Below are 13,858 nucleotides of genomic sequence, written 5' to 3'. Positions count from 1 at the left end.
GCAGTAGTACTAATATCTTCTTTATTGTTTTTATAGATTGTTGGTTTGTCGGATTGGTCCAGTTGTTGCTTATATATGTTGGCATGATATATTTATTGGTTTGGATTATAGTTATTTATGCCATGTTATTGGAGACTCGAAGATGGACCGAACATTATTTATGTATTGTTGTTTTAACTGTTAGATTAAGGTGGGAGTCTCGGTTGCCCCCGAGCATTGGTTTTATGTTGGTTACTTGTGATTATATATGTTTGTATGTTACCCGCGAGACTAGCTACGGGTTTCAGAGCAACCACTCCCATACCCTTGCGTCGGTCACGATCTATGAATTTGAGTCATGACACATCACTCCCCTCCTCTAAAACGAGCTTGCCTTCAAGCTCGAATGGTTGGCATTTTAGGATTTCTAGCACGGTCGTCGGCATTACCAGTGTTTGCATCTTCCTCTGAAATAGCAACCTCAATCCAAAACAACCTTTTACATTGATGGCGTGGTGAGAATATTTCGTCACAATTGTAGCAAAGACCTTTGGCTCTTCTTTCTACCATCTCTGCACTATTTAGTTTTTTGATAAAAGGAGGAAGAGATGAGGCGGTTCCACTTGGTGTTATTTTTGTAGCATCTGCCATTTTCAGAGGTGCCCCAAATTTTTGATTTTTAGAACATTTTTCCAGCTATGAACATCTCTCAAAAGGTCAAGCAAGACTCATAGCTTCCTCAAAAAAATTCAGTTTAGCCAACTCCACATCAATCTACAACCTTTCTGATAACCCTGCCATCATTATTGCCACCTGATGTTACTGGATGATAAAATTAGTATGAGCCAACAATCCTGAAATTTTCCAAGATATTCTTCCACAATCCTGGTCTGTCTAAGTGAGATTAACTCGCCTACCGAATTATTATGAACAGGTGGACCTAACCGTACATTGCAATATTTTTTTAACACTTCCCATTTCAAGTGCGGGTTTGTTTTTCTACATAAACAAACCAGAGTTGGGCAACCCATATTAGATGAAACAAAGCCATCCCAAGCCATTCTTCTCGTGGGTTTTTTAGTGAGCAAAGAATTGCTCGCAACGGGTAATCCATCCGAGAGGGTCTTCCTTGCCGTTATAGGTGGAAAATTCCAACTTTGTATATCGTGGTACAGCCCACTTTTTCCCTCTTGGCCTGATGAATTTTCAGATCTTTTAATGCTTAGTATGTCACTGCTGCTGTCCTCTGCATCCCTTTTTTTATTTGTCGTCTGTCCCTTTTGTTGACAGAATGCACCAAAACGAGCGTATAAGGCTGCCTGATCTGCTACTATATTCCGCACCATCTATATGAGTTGTTCCATTGCATTTGTATCCCCATGACAATTGGCTCTCATACCAAATTGCTAAGACTAGTTAATAAGGATCGTGTCACAGGGCGATGACCTTCTTTTGAAGGTTGTCCTGTTCTTGATTTATTAGGTCTTCGAGCTATGGTGATTGCTGGAGCTCAAACGGAGAGCTACCTATCCGAGAACTCGTTAGAAAGAGTTGCCTATCTGAGTTGTTTATAATTTTCTGGTTGTCGTTTATTTATAAGCTGAAACAGCTATTTATAATACAACTAGTCTTGAGTAGCAAGACTCATAATAGAACTAGGAAATATAAGAAGATTCCTAATTAGAATATAACTAGGAAACATAATAATACTAAATAAGAAACAAATACTACTAAATAGCTATTAAATAATAATTTGATAACTAAGATAATTGGTGATTCTTCTTCGTCTCTTAAAATCAACTAAATATAGAATACGTCCATAACATTCATATTGATAACAGCCGAACTCAACAATTTATAAAGGTCAAATGTTGTAAAAAGGCCAAACCTTTCGCAAAAGTTTCACAAAAATCCTGACCTTTCAATTTTGTCGATTTTGGCCAAAAACTGATTATTTGGTTTCACAAAAGTGCTAACCTTTCAATTTTATCGATTTTGGCCAAAAATGAATTATTTGGTTTCACAAAAGTCCTGACCTTTCAATATTTGGCATGCCACATAGGCGCCACATAGGCAAATTGAAATCAAATTGAGAGTTGGCTATAATTGAAACCAATTAATTTGTTTTTGGCCAAAATCGACAAAATTGAAAGGTCAGGACTTTTGTGAAACTTTTATGAAAGGTTTGGCCTTTTTACGACATTTGGCCTCAACCATATCATGTCGGTGACCAATGTGGCACAGAACATAAACGCCAAAACAAGAAAATCCAAAATAAATAATGAAAAAGGCAAATATCACATTTTTTTTATAAGAATAGGTTATAAATATAGAGTTCTATAATTTTAGAAGCGTTTTCAGAAATGGAAATTAAATGCCAAAATATAGTATTCAAGAAGTTTCGAGCAACATAGCGATGACTTCTTGAAAGGTCAAGACTCGATCTAGGTATCAATGCCATCCTAGACTCAAGTAGGCAATTTTCAAGACACACTTAAGCATACACAAAAGTTATTGACCATAAAAAATTGATTTGCAACAGTTCACAAATATAAAAGATCACAAAAAAAGTACCATGCTAAATATTATGAAAAGGAAAAATAACAGTGTTTTCTAATCTTAATTGTGTGATCATTCTAGTCTTGGTCAGACTCAGCTTCACACTAACTACAATGTATTATGTCTAATTACCTTCATCTATGATGCTAACTTACAAATTAATCAGAATTCAAAAATCTTACAAATAATCTCATAATCAGTCATCAACGTTAAATCTTGTCGCCTTACCAGAAGCCTGAAAAGGGAATCAATTTTATAATGTGTATCCAGAAAAGGATCAAGTTTCATATGAAAATTAGAAGAATCAAATAAAAAGCAAGCTTGGGAAGAAAAACAGTACTTGGGAAGGGTGCTTCAGGATAATTATGTGATGAATATTGTTTTCACAGTCACGGGAAATCTGAAGCCTCACATGTGGAATGCTCTTCCAACTCTCTCCCAAAGCGGGTTTAAGATTACCTCCATCTCCAGCCACCATATGATTGGTCACCTTCAACAACCAATTTACAAGGTATCAAAGAAAAGCAAACCAGTTTGTGAACAAAAACCATGATGAGTGTGAAAAGTAATAGCAACCTAACAATGTCTACTTGAATGATAAGTAACAATCTGTAAAGAAGAAGACTGTCTAAACATATAAAAAACTGGATCACTTTAAAGGTTGCAGTCTAAAGCAAGTGTAACCAAGAGAGAGAGAGAGATAGGGACTATAAAAAGAACAACACGCAATACTCATATTGTAATTTTAAGAAGCAGATTTACCAATACTGCAATATTATGCTCATGTGCTAGCTTCTTCAGCAAAATGCCAGCCGATGTCATAAGAGCATGTCCTGTATTAATCCATCAACAACAAATATATCATTTTTATATAAATCGGACATGAAAAATTGAAAGGAAAAGGTGAAACATTCATCCCCAAGAAATAAGCAGAAATCACATTTACAAATAGTTATGGTTTTTCAGTAAGATAAAACAATGAGATGATGTAATTATTACAATTGGATAGTAGATTAGGATAAGGTTGCTCGTCTGTCCTACTATCATTGTTGTACAAAACTGTTAGAAAACATTGCAAGCAATAGGTGATCTCATATTGATAACATAAATTATTCAGATACTATTGTAAAAATGCAGAATGATAGTACAGACTACAGACTCAATGACTTAAGTATGAATTCTAAGCTCACACTCTTGTTCTTATCGTTTTCTGGATAAGACTTTCATTCATGACCAAGCACAATCCCATCCACCCACCTGTTTATAAATAAAGTTGAAGCACAAATGGCGCTTTGGCAAATTACTTTACCTACAGACTCACTGACTTAAGTATGAATTCTAAGGTCACGCTCTTGTTCTTAGTGTTTTGTGGATAAGACATTAATTCATGACCAAGCACAATCAAATCCACCCACCTGTTTATAAATAAAGTGAAAGCACAAATGGCGCTTCGGCAAATTACTTTACTTCTTATTGAAAAAGTGGAAAAACCGGCATGTAACATTTCAAAGTATGAAATCAAGCAAGACCAAACTGTATAGCATCAATATTGTTAACAGTGGCAATTCACAACACAAGGCTTCAAGTTAATCTACTGGAACTTTTAAACACAATAGCACCTCCATGACTTGAACAAAATATAAAGCCCCAACACATTTCAACTTAGCATTTTATAATTTAGTATCACATCAGTTAATATCTTCTTTTCCTAATCCAGTAACAGTGTGCTCTTTCTGTTCTTCTTACTAAGGAAAAAAGAGATGAAATGAAAAGTAGACTTGGTGTAGCAAGCAAAAGCATAATCTAACAAAGAAACTTTGCTGCACATACAAGATTAAATACCTTGAGGACCACCACCTCCGAGGATTGGGGTAATCAACGACGAGATAGAATCAACAATTAGTGATCGCACCTTAAGATCTCCGTTGTGCCCCTACACCACAAGAAAATAATAAATGACAAAGAAGAAAAATATCCTATAAAATTAGCTAAATGCTACATCTAAAAGGGATACCTGGGACTTCAAACTGATTTCTATCTGATGTAGCACATCAAACATTGAAAAGATATCGAACACAGGACAGCACAATATGTTGCTCATAATCTTCTGAAAATTATTGCATACAACAACAAAAATCAGCAAGGCAAGATGAGGATGGATGACCAAGCAAAAGATAAACTAAAATCAAAGTGCCAAAAAAGAGAGGTTAACCTCAGTCAACGCAGAACCAGAGATCTGATCAACAAAGTGCTGAATACGCTGAGGCGAAAACGAGTTACATGTATCCATGAAAATAACTCTACCCATGTGTTGTTCTGCTATACTTGCAGCTACTCGTAGGCAAACCTTATCATAACCAAGAATGTTATCAAGTGACCATAACTAAATTTAATTTTCAAAGCATTACACAAAAGCCAAATTGCTTAAAGCTTAGATAAAATGCATATCCATGAAGGTGATATTACCGCATCTGATGTAGAAATTACACGATAATTAAATAAAAATCATTTGAATCATCAACTTGAACTCTTGATAATTACTACTATTATTAAAAAGTTCTTACTTGTGTTTTACCTGATGAGGAAAGCCCAACCAATTCCGTTAACTGCCCTTCCCTCAATCCACCTCCAATAAGTGCATCAACCCTGATTTACAAAAACATAAGCAGACAATACAAATCATACACAAAGCAAAACTCATTCTAAAAAAAAACTGTCAGCCAAATATTAAATATTAAGGCTTATTTTGAATAAATCATTCGTATGAATGCATTTAAAAATAATGTCAATTGCCGTATAATTCCCTTTAACACAATCAATTTTAGCAACAATAACATTTCCAAAAATAAAATAAATTCTGTATTTATAAACTTTACAACATAAAATCAATATTTGCAATAGATAATGCAACAAATAAAAGAAGAAATTACCCTTGAAATCCAGTGGATAAAACATGCTTATTGAGTAAAGCATCTTGTAAAAACTGCATCCCATTGGACCATGGTTGGTGATGATTCTTATCTATGATACAAAGCACTTGGTTTATGCCCTAATTACACAAAACAACAATTATTTTACTGATTAATTAACTGTGAACAAAACAAAACTAGAGATTACCTGTTTTAATCTATCGGAGTTTGGCCCTTGCTCTGCTAATTGAGCCAATACAGTTAGGTCTTGCAATAGGAAATCTTCAACTAACAATTGAAAAATAACTATGAAAATTAGTAGTTAAACAAATAAAATTAGTAGTTAAAAACCTATTAAAAAGCATGAAACAAAATACTAACCAGTAAAAATGGAGTGAGATGCACAGAAATACTCGAAACTGGAGTCTAGAAGGGGATGATCTTTCTCTAAGGAATTTATTGGCGCCATAATTTGATTCTATAAGTTTGATTGTTTCATTATGAGATTTTTCTTTGTTAAAAGTTTAAACAGATGCAAATTATTTACTCAAATTACTGAATTGTCCCTAAAGTTGGCTGGAAAATTACTGTATTTAAACCAGTAGGAGAATAAGGGATGAGTAGATCCGCGCATGAGTCGGATTCAGTTCAGGTCGGGTTTTAAACCGACTTATCGGAACAATATCTTTGTTTTTATTCAAGTCCTATTCAATAATAACATTTACATGAGTTCAGATTAATTTATACGAGCAAATCACAGTCTCACAAAATCCGGGGGTCGAATTCCCGACCTTGCGCATATTGAATGACTTGGCCATTAGACCAAGCCTTTCGAATGCGTACTGGATTGTCTTAAGTATTTTTTAAATACAAATTTATACATTCAGTGTTGTTTTTTTATAGGGATGGAGATGGCCTTGGCCCCCTAACTTTTAAAAATTATTGAAATTAGTATCGAAACTTTTTACACATCGTAAATTGGCCTCCCAACTTTTAGAAAGTATCTCCTCATATGTAATGCATATTGTACTTCGACTCTTCTAATATAATAATTTTGACTCCATCACTGCCCCTCCAATCTATAATAGTCATCGCTTTGGAGAATTTTTTTAGTTCTTAAAATTTATAACTTTAAAATATTAAATGAGCATTTATTATTTTTTTTCCTTATTTATTTCTACTAATAATTAGTTTATTGAGATTAAAAAGACTATTTAGACATAAAAAGTAGTAAGTAATATGGAGTGACGATATTTCTAGAGTAACAATTGATAGAGATAAAAGAAATGTTTTTCAATATCAACTTGTTCTCACATGGATAATAAGTTACATATCCGAAAGCTTTCTTCAACAAATTGTTAATATCACCAAAGTCAGAGATGCTTGGACAAAGCTTGCAACAGCTTATTCTTCGGGTTCAAAGGCTCAAATCCTAATTATTAAATCTAATTTTTATCGTCTTCAAATATGTTTGATCAATTGTTGGCTTTTGGCAATCCTATAATGGAGGATGATCTTGTGCAGGTGATTACTAGTGGACTTGATTCTTCATATCGTTCTTTTGTTCGTTCTCTTGAAAATCGTCTTGATTTTGTTGGATTTGATGATCTCTATGGTTTATTACTCAGTGAAGAGGCAAGTCTTGCTTCTGAGAAAGAAAATATTCCTAATATTTCTACAGCCTTTTATTCATCAATTGGTAATAACAACAGCTGCAATTTTTCACCTTCTCATGGTAGAGGCAGAGCACGTAATCCACGTGGAAGTCTTGTGTTTAATTTTTGTAATATAAAATTTTAATATTTGAGATCAAATAAGGTTAAATATTTGGCTTTACTACAAACTTCAAATTTGATATTTGACTCGTTTATGTCGGTTTATAAAAAAAAACACATATTTGACTTCATTTAATTTTTTTGTGGTAAATTTAATAAGCAAACAAAATTTTATTATTTGTTCTATCATGAGAATAATTATTGAAACATAAATCTTAGAATCTACTATAAACTTTCATTCTAGTAAAATTTGTATTTGTAAAAGAAAAAAATAATAAATAAGAAGTACTAGTTGAGCAGAAATTTTTTTCTGGTTGAAGAGCAATAATTTTTTATCTCTTCAACTAGAAAAATCAAACTCTTTACTCCTTCCAGAGATTAAACCTTGAACAACAATTTTTGGTAACAATGCTTTTCAAACTCTTCACTCCTTCCACCAAAACCATTCCATCAGAATTAACACAGATTGGTTTTTGTTATTGTTGCAATTCATAATCCAATCCACAATGTTAATAAAAATCCAGGTTTAATTATTCAACTTAAATGAATTATAGTTATGAACAAAATAAGCAAAACAGATGTAATTAAAAATTAAAAAGAATGAACATGAAAAATAGTTTTAGATTATCTAAAGAATACTTAACAAGCTTTTTATTGAAGAACAAAAGAAAAAGACTAAACTATACTAAAAAGGATAAAACAACTGATTAGCTACTACAGCTTCCTGAAGCTTGGTGATAATGGGGTAGTTTCCTTTACTCAGTTTGGTGGTGGGAAGAAAATCTCATCAGAGGTTCTCTTGGAGCGGAAAAGTTGCTCCACCTCAGAAGACACGCCAAATGACGCCTCGAGCACCTCAGGCGACAATGCCTTCCACACAGATGTCCTTCCGGACAAATGGGTGAAAATCGGGCTGCAAATCAATAGAACATAATAAACATTAGTATTCATCTATCTTGCACAATAATGGGCAACAAAGGTTATGTTGCCAGGGAACGGAAACTTGTCGAGTTCTACGTTTTAGCATTTTATTTTTCGTATGTAGTAAGTATTGATTAATGATAATAAAAAACAAGAAAGCAAAAAAGAACTTACTTTGGGGTGGTGATAATCGAGAACCAATCCATACCATCAGGGTCACAGATCTTCGAAACAACATAAAACCTCGGAACAATAAACAGATTACCAGCCTTAACGGTAGTTTCCAACACTCTCCGCCCATCGACGCCAACGACTTGAACGCGTCCGCTTCCTCTAACAATGTATGTAACCTGCAAAGCAGAGTCACAAGAAAATCCGGGAGAGCACATAGCACCCCCATCTAACCTAACAAGATCAGCACCGAGTCCGACCTCAGCAACCAAAGGCAAATTCTTAGTGTTCAACACCACAACTCTTCCACCATTCTTAATATCGACATCCAACGGCGCTTCCTCACAGTTATACACCATTCCGTTACGCTGTTCCTTTACGGGTTCAGCCATTTTGAATGATGCAGGAAGCTTGACAATGCCTTTGCCGGATTGGGTGCTAACAAGGCTGCTAACTGTTTTAGCATCAACATCCCAAGCTCTGCCTACGAATTCTGAGGAAAAGCCGGTGAAAATACCATTTGTTCCGGTCAAAAAGAAATCGGTAAATTCCCCGGATTTGTGTCCTTTTGCAGTATCACCCATGAAAAGAACAACCAATTCAGTGTCTTCCTTGTTGTACCACCATGAAACAACTCCAAATGGAAGAGCTATGGCATCACCCTTCTTGATGGCAATCACCTTCTCTTCTTTCTCAGGAAGAACAATTCCAGCAACACCATTACCTAACCAAAAAATAAATCATACAATTAGATCTCATTCAAATTCAATTAAGCTGCAAACAAACAAACTCATGAAAAATTAATCAAACCTATATGACAGAAAGAAAAAAAAACCAACCAACTAATCATGATCATCAACATAATACAGAACTAATAAAATAATAATAATCTAAAGATTTTAGATTCTTTTTAAGAAAACATAAATTTTCCAGAAAGAAAACAAGAAACACAAAAAAATATACAATTATGACCGCATTGAAATTTCAATTATTAAGCTACAAAAACGAACTCATAAGCAAATTAATCAAACCCATATGACACAGAAAAAACAACAGCAACCAATCATCAAAATAATACAGAATTAACAAAAACTGTTCCATAAAATTCATCAAGACACTCTAGATTTTTTTTTATAAAATAATTAAATTTTCCAAAAAGAAAACAATGAACAAAGAAATCTCATATAACAAGAGCAATAAATCTGTAACAAAGTTTTAAACTTTAAGAAAGAAAATAATCTAATAAATACGAGAACAAAAAACCCATGAAAAAGATTTAAACTTTGACCAAAATATACAAAAAAAAAAATTGATTACCTTGAAGAACATAGGCAACTTTAGCAGAATCAGAGTAACGAGGGAGAGCAAAGCCATTCTTTTCAAGGGCAAGCTTAGCTGCACCAATGTTTCCTTCGCGCAGCATAGCTAGTTCAATGGGACACCATGCATGGTATGATCCACCGTCTCCTCCGTAAACTTTCTTGGCCAATCTTGGTGATAGATCAATATCCATCTTCATTCTCCCTTTTTTTTGACTAGTTAACTAAAATAAAACAAGAAACAGAGAAGATTATGATATCAGAGTAAAGGAGAGAACTTTGTTTGTATTTATAATGGAAAAAGGATTTGTAGATAAGATTAAAAGGAAAACAGGATTAATATCTAAATCCGAAATTACTGTGAAAATCAATAATTGCAGCTCTCTCAAATATAAACACTCAGTGTACGGTAAAAAGTAAAAGAGATGTTTTATCCCTATATTTTAAATTACATGTGTTTATTAATTTAAACATGATTAGATCTACAATGTTGATATCTTAACAGAAAATAATTTTTTTTTATCTATTAATGTCCACTGACAGAAAAAGAATTAATACATAAAAATGGAACAAAATCTTTATCTTGATCTTTTTTAGTATAAAATCTTATTTAAATATTATTAATAAGATTAATAGTTATGTTGGTCCTTATTCTTTGGCTATTTTTTTTAACAAATATTTTATCTAAATCATTATGAAGATAATATAAGAATTCTTAAAATAAGGAGAAAAGTTTGAAGTACGGTGTAATGTTATGGATAAAGAAAGGTTATGATTATTATTTTTATTTACATGTTCTACATGTGCTTATTAATTTATGGGTGATGCTATCCGGATAGAATCTATCCGGATAGAAAACTAATTTTTTATTATTTATTTATTTAATTAAATATGAGTTACAATTTTATCCTTTTGTAATTTTTATTTACCACAATTAATTTTAAATACTATTCACTTTAATAATTACTTTTAGTTTATATTTCTCTACAAATTATCTCTTTTCTAACTAATTTTTATCCTGTCTAACTATTTTTTAAGTTAAACTGTAGTTATCTCTGAATAATGTTTGTATTAATAAATTTTTTTCTCACAATTACTATGTATTCTTTATTTTAATTAAAGAACAGTAAGTATCCACGTCTATATTTACTTACTTAGCCAAGAAATGATATAGCAGAGGAAATAGTATAGCAGCTCATGAAGAGCTATAGTTGCAGATGTAATTGGCACCGGTCGATAAAGAATAAATATCTCCAAAATTTTAATTGGTGTCTCTTATCTTTTCCTAATGAACTTCACATGCATATATTTTATACATGATAACTCTACACTGACACCAAATTTCATTCCTGAATAATTTTTTCTTTCTAAAAGATTAATAAATTTAATAAATATTCTATTCTCTAAAATTGATAAATGTTATTACTTTATATTAAGAGTTAAATGTATATAAAATTATAAACTATTTAACATATTTTCTAATTTATGATTTTTAAATTTCATAATTTAAAAAACATTCTTTTATATTATCTCTACTGTGATTGCAAATTAATTAATTAATGATGATAGAAATATTAGAACTGATATTAGAGGTGTGTATGGTTCCAGAAAATCTAAAAATTAATAAATCTCAAGAATTGTACCAAATTAGTAATTTTTGAAATGAGCTCTCATAAACAATATCGTAAATTGATTCGGTTTGAAAATTTTATTTTTCAGTACGGTTGATAAGAATGCTCTAATTTCAGATTAGAGGTGAGAATCAAAAGATTTGATTAAATGAAATCAGCTCAGCAGAGCAGTTTATATACAAGCTAAGGAGTCTGGTCTAGCTAAAATAGAAAGAACTACAGACTAATAAAACTCAGCTAACTAACTAATTAAATAACTAACTAACTTATTAGTTAAGTAATCAGCTGCTCTCTTTACAACGGTTCAGTTCAAAAATTCGGCTCTAACATTTCGGTATAATTATTGTGGTGTGAAAATCTTTCTAAGATCAATAACCATACCAATTATATTATTGGTTCGGTTTAATTTGTTTCAGAAAAGTCAATAGTTAACATATATATTTCGAGTCTGGACACTTTCTGTTTGTTTTTTTGTCCGGATTTTACCCATATATATATACACAAACTTAATTGTCATGTTATTATATTGGGTTAATTAAAAAAATATCACGAACTTTATATATTTTCTCATTTTAATTACGCAGTTCAAATTTTCTCATTTTCATGCACGAACTACCACTTTATCTGAAATTCATACATGGTGCTGAGGTGGCACTCATTCGTTGGTGTAAATTGACTTCCACCTCGGCAAATTACACTAATGGAGCCGTGACATCTCAGAACCGTGCATGAATTTGAGAAAAACAGTAGTTCGTGCATGAAAATGAGAAAATTTAAACTGCGTGATTAAATGAGAAAACATGTAAAGTTGGTGAATTTTTACGACATTAACCCTATTATATTCAACTGGATTTACGTTAAACATCAAACTTTAGCAAATTGAATCGATATTGAATTTTTTTTATTCAATTAGTTAAACTAATTAAATTAATCTAAACGTGTTTTTTATAGGATAGGCTAGAGGTGGATATTGGACGGTTCTAAATGTAAACCGGCCAACATCGGAAGGAGGGCGGTTCCAAGCCTATTTTATATTTCTTAGAGCCGGAACCGTCGGTTTTGAGTCCGAACCATATTATTTAACATATCTTAGATTTCATTATTGTATGATAGGCTTTCTTGCAAAGCTATTCGGGTTTGATAGTAAATTATTAATTTTAAACGTGATTTGAAAATTAATTTATCTTTAAAAAACTGTTTTTTATTTTTAGAATCGACTGGAACTAGAATCGGCAGGTTCCAAACTGGCCCAGAACAATTAAAGGGGCGGCTCAACGTCGATTCCATATAAAATGGAATCGGGGGGTTCCAATCCGAAACCGCTAGTTTAGAACCCGTGACTACTCCTACGTTAGACAGGTTAAAGTCGATAAATTTGTCTTTTTATTTCTGTTAAAAAAATAGTTTATTTTTTGTACTTAATTTATTATAACATATTGCTCAATTTTTTTTTAAAAGTAACTTACTAAATGTTAAAATTTATACTTTGAAAAATGTTTCATAAAAAATAATATAGTTTTTATTTCTAATAATTGTAATTAAACTTCTATACAAAAAACGCATTTTCAATTATAAAATGGGTCTCTATAATATTCTTAGGCAAACTTTTAATTTGAATGTGGGTTGATAGCCGGCTCTAGGTGATGAACCGACTCAAACCGGCGAAGCAAAGTTTAATTGCAAATTTGATAATGGTTTTGCCAATATTGGCACCAGCACTAGCACTGAGCCAGTGACATTATTAAGTAAAACAATCAAATACTTATTCATAAATTTAAGTAATAATTATAAAAAATTATAATGTTACTTAGTAAAAAAATTTATTATTACTTCTCTCTAACTAATTTTAAACTTATCATGTTTGTTATGTATTTAAAATTTATTGTACTAACTGTTTTGACATTGTAATATTTTAAATGTAAATATTTATTTATTTACTGAAGGTTATAATTGTCTTCAAATTTTCACTTGTAGTTAAAACTACTTAAATATCCTTCATATATTTTCAAAAATGACCAAAATGGGTCTTTCTATCCGGATAGATTCTATCCGGATAGCATTTTTAATGTCCACTGACAGAAAAAGAATTAATACATAAAAATGGAACAAAATCTTTATCTTGATCTTTTTTAGTATAAAATCTTATTTAAATATTATTAATAAGATTAATAGTTATGTTGGTCCTTATTCTTTGGCTATTTTTTTTAACAAATATTTTATCTAAATCATTATGAAGATAATATAAGAATTCTTAAAATAAGGAGAAAAGTTTGAAGTACGGTGTAATGTTATGGATAAAGAAAGGTTATGATTATTATTTTTATTTACATGTTCTACATGTGCTTATTAATTTATACATGATTAGGTCAACCATTGTATTATCCTAAACCGAAAAGAAACATTTTTATCTTCACCCAGAAAAGTTGGTACATAACAAAAAGGGCAAAATCTTAAAAAAAAAATTGATAATTTGGGGAGGGGAAAGCGTTTGTGTGAGGAATTGAACCACGACCTAGCAGTTTTCTGCTTAGCGCTTATACCATTTGAGTTCAAACTCATTGGTAAATCTTCAAAATTATTTTAAATAAAAAATC

At 31.8% G+C, this 13,858-nt stretch overlaps 2 protein-coding genes across 3 annotated transcripts; both read right to left on the bottom strand.

The window, feature by feature from the left end:
• Nucleotides 1-2,531: 2,531 nt before the first annotated feature.
• Nucleotides 2,532-6,062, bottom strand: LOC126654602 (DNA repair protein RAD51 homolog 4). Of its 2 annotated transcripts, none has more exons than XM_050348526.2 (10): nt 5,829-6,062; nt 5,656-5,735; nt 5,469-5,587; nt 5,103-5,184; nt 4,751-4,885; nt 4,553-4,642; nt 4,381-4,471; nt 3,301-3,371; nt 2,879-3,028; nt 2,532-2,773 (listed from the first exon to the last, which is right to left on the bottom strand). In XM_050348526.2, exons 1-10 carry the CDS (start codon nt 5,914-5,916, stop codon nt 2,735-2,737), a joined length of 945 nt encoding a protein of 314 aa, XP_050204483.1. In that variant the 5' UTR covers nt 5,917-6,062; the 3' UTR covers nt 2,532-2,734. The 2 variants fall into 2 exon arrangements, with proteins under 2 accessions (XP_050204483.1, XP_050204476.1); XM_050348519.2 differs by having other exon boundaries at nt 4,553-4,645; nt 5,829-6,011.
• A 1,767-nt stretch (nt 6,063-7,829) lies between these two features.
• LOC126654564 (glutelin type-A 1-like) lies at nt 7,830-9,934 on the bottom strand. The gene is made up of 3 exons (XM_050348473.2): nt 9,632-9,934; nt 8,318-9,038; nt 7,830-8,135 (listed from the first exon to the last, which is right to left on the bottom strand). The coding sequence occupies exons 1-3, from the start codon at nt 9,831-9,833 to the stop codon at nt 7,982-7,984; spliced, it is 1,077 nt and encodes a 358-aa protein (XP_050204430.1). The 5' UTR covers nt 9,834-9,934; the 3' UTR covers nt 7,830-7,981.
• Nucleotides 9,935-13,858: the final 3,924 nt, after the last annotated feature.

The sequence above is a fragment of the Mercurialis annua genome, linkage group LG1-X (genome assembly GCF_937616625.2).
Source record: "Mercurialis annua linkage group LG1-X, ddMerAnnu1.2, whole genome shotgun sequence".
In the NCBI taxonomy this organism is placed as follows: Eukaryota; Viridiplantae; Streptophyta; class Magnoliopsida; order Malpighiales; family Euphorbiaceae; genus Mercurialis; species Mercurialis annua.
Note: the sequence above shows the minus strand (reverse complement) of the source record. Positions and strands in the feature narration are given on the sequence as shown.

Coding starts and splice junctions, on each gene's coding strand:
- LOC126654602 (XM_050348519.2), bottom strand. CDS start 5,916: ATGGCGCCAATAAATTCCTTAGAGAAAGATCATCCCCTTCTAGACTCC. Junction 5,185..5,468: donor TTATCCACTGGATTTCAAGG/GTAATTTCTTCT, acceptor TTTGTAAATCAG/GGTTGATGCACTTATTGGAG. Junction 3,372..4,380: donor CGGAGGTGGTGGTCCTCAAG/GTATTTAATCTT, acceptor GGATTAATACAG/GACATGCTCTTATGACATCG.
- LOC126654564 (XM_050348473.2), bottom strand. CDS start 9,833: ATGAAGATGGATATTGATCTATCACCAAGATTGGCCAAGAAAGTTTAC. Junction 9,039..9,631: donor AGTTGCCTATGTTCTTCAAG/GTAATCAATTTT, acceptor TTTTTTGGTTAG/GTAATGGTGTTGCTGGAATT. Junction 8,136..8,317: donor TCGATTATCACCACCCCAAA/GTAAGTTCTTTT, acceptor ATTGATTTGCAG/CCCGATTTTCACCCATTTGT.